This window comes from Salmo trutta, chromosome 3 (assembly GCF_901001165.1).
Source record: "Salmo trutta chromosome 3, fSalTru1.1, whole genome shotgun sequence".
Lineage (NCBI taxonomy): Eukaryota > Metazoa > Chordata > Actinopteri > Salmoniformes > Salmonidae > Salmo > Salmo trutta.
In genome coordinates, this window is record NC_042959.1 from 35,995,012 (window position 1) to 36,004,532 (window position 9,521).

At 42.8% G+C, this 9,521-nt stretch overlaps 1 protein-coding gene across 2 annotated transcripts; it reads left to right on the forward strand.

Moving 5' to 3' along the window:
- The first annotated feature begins 268 nt into the window (after window positions 1–268).
- On the forward strand, window positions 269–5,482 carry LOC115174490 (uncharacterized). Of its 2 annotated transcripts, none has more exons than XM_029733071.1 (2): window positions 269–1,139; window positions 3,714–5,482. In XM_029733071.1, the coding sequence occupies exons 1-2, from the start codon at window positions 794–796 to the stop codon at window positions 4,253–4,255; spliced, it is 888 nt and encodes a 295-aa protein (XP_029588931.1). In that variant the 5' UTR covers window positions 269–793; the 3' UTR covers window positions 4,256–5,482. The 2 variants fall into 2 exon arrangements, with proteins under 2 accessions (XP_029588931.1, XP_029588941.1); XM_029733081.1 differs by having other exon boundaries at window positions 275–1,139; window positions 3,717–5,482.
- Window positions 5,483–9,521: the final 4,039 nt, after the last annotated feature.

The following is a 9,521-nucleotide window of genomic DNA, read 5'->3' on the forward strand; positions in this document are numbered from 1 at the left end:
ACTGGTGCGCCTGGCACCTACTACCATATCCCGTTCAAAGGCACTTGAATCTTTTGTCTTGTCCATTCACCCTCTGAAATGCACATATACACAATCCTTGCCTCAATTGTTTCAAGGCTTAAAAATCATTATTTAACCTGTCTCCTCCCCTTCATCTACACTGATTGAAGTGGATTTAGGTGACATCAATAAGGGATCATAGCTTTCCCCTGGATTCACCTGGTCAGTCTATGTCATGGAAAGAGGAGGTGTTCCTAATGTTTTGTACACTCACTGTACGTAATGGTTCATATTGTTGTTGATGTGAATTGGGTCAAGATGTTCAGAAGAGGGTGTTGTAGGTTTAAAGTGGTACCTCTGAATATTCAAAGCTGTTTACCAACTCGTCAACAGCTCCATGATGGGAGCAGCTGATCAGGGTAAATAGACCCTCATCTCCATCTCTATTCATTGTTGGACTCCAAGAACAGAAGGACAGGAATAGAGCACTCAGCCCAACAGGACACACACACACACACACACACATAAGGCCAACCTCACACATTACGACATCAGTAACATTATCAGAGATATTGAGGCTACATTCTACCACATGCTACAGTACCACTTTATAGGGGTTCTATGTTTTATCAAGACACTTTGTATCAGATAAGCATTGGTCTAGTATACCAGCTTTATTCTATACCGGAGCCAATTACAGCCTGGTAATGAACAGGGGTTCTATTTATATTTTTCTCAATCTCTTCATCTACCTCCATCTCTTTCTGTCTCTATCCATCAACACAAGAATCCAATGACAGTGCTCTGGGATAGGAAATGGAGGATGATGCTATATTTAGAATCAGGGAAGGAGGGCAGAATGAGGGAGCAAATGAGAGAGAGAGGGAGGAGATACATCTACATTCTACTGCTGCCTCAGGACAGACACGGTCGGAAACAGAACTACAGAGCGCACTCAGAGACGAGCATCGCTAATTCTCTTTTTTTGAAGACACAGATCTTATCTGCACAGACATTCACACATTCTACTAAAGAGTTGACTAAAGAGTTGACGAGAGAAACCAGGATATACACTACAGTAGCAAAGAACAGAGAAAGAGGAAGAGACTTGGATATACACTCTACAACTCTTATTACAGGTGAGTCTGCAAGACAGTGGTGCCGAAGACCATTACAATAGCCTACAGTTATGACGAGTGTATTAGAATATAGACATGATGGTAATCAGGGTTGGGTAGGTTATATTTTAAATGTAATACGTTACAGTTACGAGTTACCTGTCCAAAATTGTAATCAGTAACATAACTTTTGGATTACACAAACTCAGTAACGTAATCTGATTACTTTTGGATTACTTTCTCCTTTAAAGGCATTCGAAGAAGAGAAAAAAGGATTCATCTGTCAAATGCATTTGGTGGGTCATCATAGTTGTCTTTGACTTGTGGTCAGACTCCCTCAGGTGTAACAAACTTAAACTTGCGCCTTTTTTTCAATACTGAACTAAATGTCACTGAGAAAACAGTAATCCAAGAAGTAATCATCTTGTTTTTCAAAAGTATATGTCATCTGATTACAATATTTTCGCTGGTAACGTAACTAATTACAGTTACAGGTCGTTTTTTTGTAATCAGATTACATGTAACCGAATACATGTAATCAGTTACTCCCCAACCCTGTTGCTATATATATTTTCTGTGTATAGTAACAATGCTAGTATGGGTCTGAATCACTGTATACCAACTAGGTGTGGTTCTATATTTAGCAGCCATTCCACCTTGAGGGATACAGGGAGAGGCTGGCTTTTAGGGTTTGGCTGGAGCTATTTTTGTCATTGCGGTCCAGACTGAAATACTCTGCAGGCTGCAGTCAGGGCTAAAACAATATGGGTTCCATAAGAAAATATAGGTTTGAGTATGTAGTTCTGTATGGTTCTGGGTGACTGGTTTGGTATTTATGGTATTTACACTGAACAAAAACATTTACGCAACATGCAACAATTTCAAAGATTTTACTGAGTTGCAGTTCATATAAAGAAATCATTAATTAAGCCCTAATCTATGGATTTCACATAACTGGGAATACAGATATGCATCTGTTGGTCACAGAACCTTAAAAAAAGGTAGGGGTGTGGATCAGAAAACCAGTCAGAGTCTGGTATGACCACCATTTGCCTCATGCAACGCGACACATCTCCTTCACATAGAGTTGATCAGGCTGTTGATTGGGGCCTGTGGGAATGTTGTCCCACTTTTTTCAATGGCTGTGCAAAGTTGCTGGACATTGGCGGAAACTGGAACACGCTGTTGTACACGTCGATCCAGAGCATGGGTGACATGTCTGGTGAGTACGAAGGCTATGGAAGAACTGACATTTTCAGCAGTTGAGTACAGATTCTTGCGACATGGGGCCATGCATTTACATGCTGAAACATGAGGTGATGGCGATGGATGAATGGCACAACAATGGGCCTCAAGATCTTGTCACGGCATCTCTGTGCATTCAAATTTCCATTGATAAAATGCAGTTGTGTTCATTGTCCGTAACTTATGCCTGCCCATACCATAACCCCACCGCAACCATAGGGCACTCTGTTCATAACGTGACATCAGTAAACGGCTTGCCCACACAACGCCATACGCTGTCTGCCATCTTCCTGGTACAGTTGAAACCGAGATTCATCCATGAAGAGCACTCTTCTCCAGTGTGGCAGTGGCCGTTGAAGGTGAGCATTTGCCCACTGAAGTCGGTTACGATGCCAAACTGCAGTCAGGTCAAGACCCTGGTGAGGATGACGAGCATGCAGATGAGCTTCCCTGAGATGGTTTCTGACAGTTTGTGCAGAAATTCTTCGGTGGTGCAAACCCACGGTTTCATCAGCTGTCCAGCTGGCTGGTCTCAGATGATCCCGCAGGTGAAGAACCCGGATGTGGAGGTCCTGGGCAGGCATGGTTACACGTGGTCTGCAGTTGTGTGGCCGGTTGGACGTACAGCCAAATTCTCAAAAACGACGTTGGAGACAGCTTATGGTAAAGAAATGAACATGAAATTTTCTGGAAACAGCTCTGGTAGACATTCCTTCAGTCACATGCCAATTGTGTGACAAAACATTTTAGAGTGGCCTTTTATTGTCCCCAGCACAAGGTGCACCTCTGTAATTATCATGCTGTTTAATCAGCTTCCTGCTATCCCACACCTGTCAGGTGAATGGATTATCTTGGCAAAGGAGAAATGCTCACTAACAACATTTGAGAGAAATACATTGTTGTGCATATGGAACATTTCTGGGATCTTTTATTTCAGCTCATGAAACATGGGACCAACACTTTACATGTTGCATTTATATTTTTGTTCTGTGTATATACCAGTGTGTTTACATAGCTTTGTTTCTCATGGACACGGTGTGTTTGTCTTACGGTCATATTTACACAACTCCTCCTGAGCAAACAGAGAGGAGAGGAGAGCAGGGATTTGTGTAAAGAAATAGGAGTAGGGGAGACGGGGATCTTTGTGGCTTAGGTTACCAGGTATAGAATGGTGTTGATGTGGTTCCGTGGGGACCATTGAAAGGAGCAGTTATGAAATATGATTAATCAGAGTATTTAATAAGATACCATTTCCCAAATGTTAGACCCTGCGTTCATGAGGACAAAGTCACTCAGATATTATTCAGACATTACCTCTTGCTGACAGACGTCTGTCTCTTTCTGTCCCAGCAGCCATGCGTCCTAGATCCAAACTCCTGTCCCAGAAGAGGAGACTACAGCTTCCCACCATCAGAGAGGGCTACGAGGACCTAGTCAGAGACATGAACCAGTTGAATCAGATTAACCAGTCCAACACCCTCCACTCTGCCCAGCCTACCACTCACCCAGGGCCCTCCCCACACACTCTCTCCTCAGAGGACTATCTGCTGTCCATATGCCACCTGGCTCACCCCACCTCGCTTCCCACCAATGACATCATCAACCTTCGCCAGCAGGACTCGCTGCACCACAGGCCGAGGCTGCTGCGGCTCGCTTTGCAAGATGAAAACTCTCCAAAGACCACTGCACTTTGTCACAGGGAAAAGGCTCATGGTAAGGACAGGGTGGAACTTGGGATGTACTCTGACCTCATTACTGTGTGTGGAGGACAGGAGAAAGATTCCAACTGCAGCAAGCCTGCGTTTGGTCGCCATGGTGCGTCAGACCCTTTAGAATTCCTGTACAGCAGCCCCACCCACTCCACCTGTCAATCAGGGAATGGGAGGCAGTGATTGGGTTTGAGGAGACACTGGGGGCCACTGGGGGTCTGAGGGCCAGTCCTGCCCACGGGCACACAGTTAACCCTGCTCTTGCCCCTCTGACCTCCAGCAGCAACGTAAGAGCAGCTGTCCCAAGTTCAGTGATACAGCCACCCCTGACTGTGCCCCCTCTCTCTCTTACCTCACCACACAGCCCTCACAGACATGCACAGCTACACAGGACTCTGCAGAACAGCTACAGGCTAGGATAAGTAGCCCATTTAACAAAGAAAACGAGGGGGTGAAGAGAGAGGGAAAGAGAGGAAGGAGGAGAGGAAAAGGGAGAGCTCCACAGTCAAACATTCCCTGATCTCTCAGTGGATGTCAGATTGTCCCTGTGCCTGGATGGAGGCCCATGTACGAGCTTGCATTCTGCCCACCATCGCAGATATGTAAAGCCACCAGAACCACCCAAACCAATCAACAGTCCATAGACTTATATGACAGGATATGTACAATGACAAGACACCACAGTTTCACTATGACAGTAGATACCTGCTGAAATGTTTTTTGTTTGTTTAATTTTATTTAATTTTTTTTATTGAATATCGGAAACATGCAATATACTTGCAGTGAAGCAAGTATATTGCATTGACCCTGGATGAACAACTACATCATACCAGTCATCCAACAGACTCCCATTCAGAGCGACACACAGAAGCATCCAGGGTCAATGCCCTGCCCAAGGGCATGTTGACAGATCTCCCACCAGGTCAAAAAACATGAACCTGAACCCTCCAAGATCCCCCCACAGTTCCCCAATAGCTGTCCCCCAACCATTCGAGACCCCTCTCACAGTCCCCCCAAGAAGAAAACAATTTTTTAAATACAATTAATTCCATTCCCCACCCCCAGGAACCCCCCAATGCACCAACAACCAAGAGAATGAACTAAAGAGAAAAAAAGTAAAAGACATGGCAGCAAATATAGATGCTGATCTATGACAAATGTCACTGAACTATACACTGAGTGTACAAAACATTAGGAACACCTTCCTAATATTGAGTTGCACCCCCTTTTGCCCTCAGAACAGCCTCAATTCATTGGGGAATGGACTCTACATGGTGCCCCAAAAAAATTAATTGATAAAAAAAAACATGTTTTTAATACAGTGTCTGTCTGTCATGATTTTTAACCTGTGACCCTTTACAGAGGCATGATAACTTGTTTTTGTGCACATTAAATGTCAGAAACCCAATATTCCATGAAGTCTGTCATTTCTTCTGGTTTCCACGGCAACTGCTGAGGGATTTCGTAGAGGTGAATGGAGGCATCTTGATTCCGAGTGTGAAGAAGGAACCAGCACAAACAAATATCCTGGATAAACCAACCAACAGACAAAAAGTATGTGACCCTCTGTAAAGGGTTACAAACTGCACTGTTGGTTAAGGGCTTGTAAGGTAAGCATTTCACGGTAAAGTCTACACTTGTTGTATTCGGCGCATGTGGCAAATAAAGTTTGATTTGATTTGATTTGAAAAGGGCACAAAATAATTTGGATGAGGTTATTCCAGATTAAGGCCTAGGGGCTCGATTCATTCTGTATCACTAAAGCGTTACAGATTGTGGGATAGAAATGTAAAGGTAATTTCCGATTAAGCCGACATACACTGAGTTTAAAAAACATTAGGAACACCTTCCTAATATTGAGTTTCACTCCCTTTTGCCCTCAGAACAGCCTCAATTTGTTGGGGCATGGACTCTACAAGGTGTCAAAAGCGTTCCACATGGATGCTGGCCCATGTTGACTCCAATGCTTTCTACAGTTGTGTCAAGTTGGATGGATGGTGGACCATTCTGGATACAGACAGGAAACTGTTGAGTTTGAAAAACCTAAATAAGGCTTGCGTGGGATTTCTCTTATGTCTCTATTCAATTCTTACAGCAGAAATTCAGCTTTTGAAAAACATAAGGCAAATTCTTCTGTAACCTCTTTCGACATCTATCCAACATATTAACCCAACAAATGATACATTTCTGAAAATCCTCAAGATATTTCCTAATGACACACACAAAAGATATTTGATATCATATTTACAGGAGGCATGCCTAGGGCTGTGGAGGTCATGAAATTTTGTCAGCCAGTTATTGTCATGCAAAAGTCTGCCAGACTCATGTTAATTGACCATTAATGAACATAAACTCGTTTAGCGACATTGGGACATTGCGTTTTAAAAAGTCTAATAAATCAATTGAATATACACCATCAGTGGTGATTTTAGCATGTAAAAAAAGTGGGATGCATGCCAGCAAAGCCACTACACAACACAACACTAAACAATACATTAATTGCACTTTAACGGTGACAAACGGTGCCCACAAACTGTTAGGGCCTACATAAAGCTGTCCCAACAGCAGTCCCAACATCTTACCACTGCTACACCTGGCTATCAGTGGAGCCTTGTCTGGCAGCGAAACAGTTCATTCAACCTCATTTACTGGCTTTAGAAAAAACATAGCTTATATGGCTGACTTGCTTAAACAAATGTGGTTTCTAATGACAATTGAGATGTACAAACTACGGCATAAGGGGGTGACAAGCGGATAAGAGGCAAACCGTAATTTCGATTAAGACATTAATGAGCGAGCTAGGACAGACGTAGTCAATATAACTATTTGTTTAGCACTTTTGAAATGTACAGTGACAGAATTCAGAACATGGGCCGTTCTTACAGTGTTCTCCCTGTACACCAAGTCAGAACCGTAGGATAAATGAAGGGTGCATACAAGCAGACGATGAAAGCTGACACAACATACACTTAGTATTACTTTCTTAGCTACATTATAAATATCTCCCTTTTATATAACATAATTTATGCAGTAGCTTGCAATACATTTTTGGACTCACCTTGTTGTGCTTACTTGAACAGGAAGGTTGTGCGGTGGTCCTTTGCGGGAAGATTTTGTCCTTAAATTCTGGCATTCTCTGGACTTTCCAAACAACTGGGAACTCTGGAAAAAAACAAGGTCGAATCATGATGACGTCATTGATCTTCAGGTCGTAGCTCTTGAAAGAGGCCAGATTTACAATTCCGAGTTGGATGACCGTTCAAATTGTATTTCCACAGTTGAAGCTTGTTTATTCCCGGCTTCCCAGTTGTCTTGAACTCACTGAAGTTCAGTTTTTGCAGTTCCGAGTTAACAGTTGTTTTGAGCATAGCACAAATCATGCTTCGATGACAGCATGGCTAATGTTGAATGTTTATCATTTTAAACTTGGAAAAGAGTCCCTTAATCACAGATTTGGGACCACACAGCCACTCCGCTGAATAGCAGGCTAGTGATTGCTTTGCAATGCTTGCAGTTAGGCCCTGTCACCGATTCCTTCCAAACCACTCATTGTTGAATTTGAATTTGTTGAATTCCAACTTGTTGTGTAATGATTATGTCCAATGGCTGATGAGCACAGATACGTTTCATCTATAATTTCTCTTCATTATTTCTCTTCATATGACAAGGATTAAAAAGGATTGCCAGTATTGTCAACTTGACTCATGATGATGACTGCTAGCTAATATTTTGAAAGTATGATGTTGACAAGATCAGTCCAATCAAAGCTACTGTACATATACTGCTCAAAAAAATAAAGGGAACACTAAAATAACACATCCTAGATCTGAATGAATGAAATAATCTTATTAAATACTTTTTTCTTTACATAGTTGAATGTGCTGACAACAAAATCACACAAAAATAATCAATGGAAATCCAATTTATCAACCCATGGAGGTCTGGATTTGGAGTCACACTCAAAATTAAAGTGGAAAACCACACTACAGGCTGATCCAACTTTGATGTAATGTCCTTAAAACAAGTCAAAATGAGGCTCAGTAGTGTGTGTGGCCTCCACGTGCCTGTATGACCTCCCTACAACGCCTGGGCATGCTCCTGATGAGGTGGCGGATGGTCTCCTGAGGGATCTCCTCCCAGACCTGGACTAAAGCATCCGCCAACTCCTGGACAGTCTGTGGTGCAACGTGGCGTTGGTGGATGGAGCGAGACATGATGTCCCAGGTGTGCTCAATTGGATTCAGGTCTGGGGAACGGGCGGGCCAGTCCATAGCATCAATGCCTTCCTCTTGCAGGAACTGCTGACACACTCCAGCCACATGAGGTCTAGCATTGTCTTGCATTAGGAGGAACCCAGGGCCAACCGCACCAGCATATGGTCTCACAAGGGGTCTGAGGATCTCATCTCGGTACCTAATGGCAGTCAGGCTACCTCTGGCGAGCACATGGAGGGCTGTGCGGCCCCCCAAAGAAATGCCACCCCACACCATGACTGACCCACCGCCAAACCGGTCATGCTGGAGGATGTTGCAGGCAGCAGAACGTTCTCCACGGCGTCTCCAGACTCTGTCACGTCTGTCACATGTGCTCAGTGTGAACCCAAGGTGCTAGAATTCTCTAGCTCTACCCTTAGAACACTGAGCCAATCATGGCGCAGCACTCTGTATTTTCTGCTGGCTTGCCCCACCACCACAGAATGCACTGAGCAATGGCTGAAACACCTGCATTTTGGAGCTGCATTACTCAAGAAAACAAAAAAGAGACCATGTTCGTATGTTGATTTATTAACTCAGTGAAATATTTATTTTGTACATTGTTTGTACATTGTTTGTATTTTCTAAAAATATGGGTCTCAAAACAAGCCCTGAATGATTGGTCTCCAATATCCACCATCACAATAAATCAATATATATACACACTACCGTTCAAAAGTTTGGGGGTCACTTAGAAATGTCAGTGTTTTTTAAATAAAAGCAAATTGTTTGTCCATTAAAATACCATCAAATTTATCAGAAATACAGTGTAGACATTGTTAATGTTGTAAATGACTATTGTAGCTGGAAACTGCTGATTTTTAATGGAATATCTACATAGGCGTACAGAGGCCCATTGTCAGCAACCATCACTCCTGTGTTCCAATGGCACATTGTGTTAGCTAATCCAAGTTTATAATTTTAAAAGGCTAATTGATCATCAGAAAACCGTTTTGCAATTATGTTAGCACAGCTGAAAACTGTTGTTCTGTTTAAAGAATAAATAAAATTAGCCTTCTTTAGACTAGTTGAGCATCTGGAGCATCAACATTTGTGGGTTTGATTACAGGCTCAAAATGGCCAGAAACAAATAACTTTATTCTGAAACTCATCAGTCTATTCTTGTTCTGAGAAACGAAGGCTATTCCATGCGAGAAATTGCCAAGAAATTGAAGATCTCGTACAACGCTGTGTAC

Excerpts from the sequence above, each read along its gene's own strand:
- LOC115174490 (XM_029733071.1), top strand. The coding sequence starts at position 794 with ATGACAGTGCTCTGGGATAGGAAATGGAGGATGATGCTATATTTAGAA. Across the intron at positions 1,140-3,713 it reads CTCTACAACTCTTATTACAG|CAGCCATGCGTCCTAGATCC; the intron begins GTGAGTCTGCAA and ends TTTCTGTCCCAG.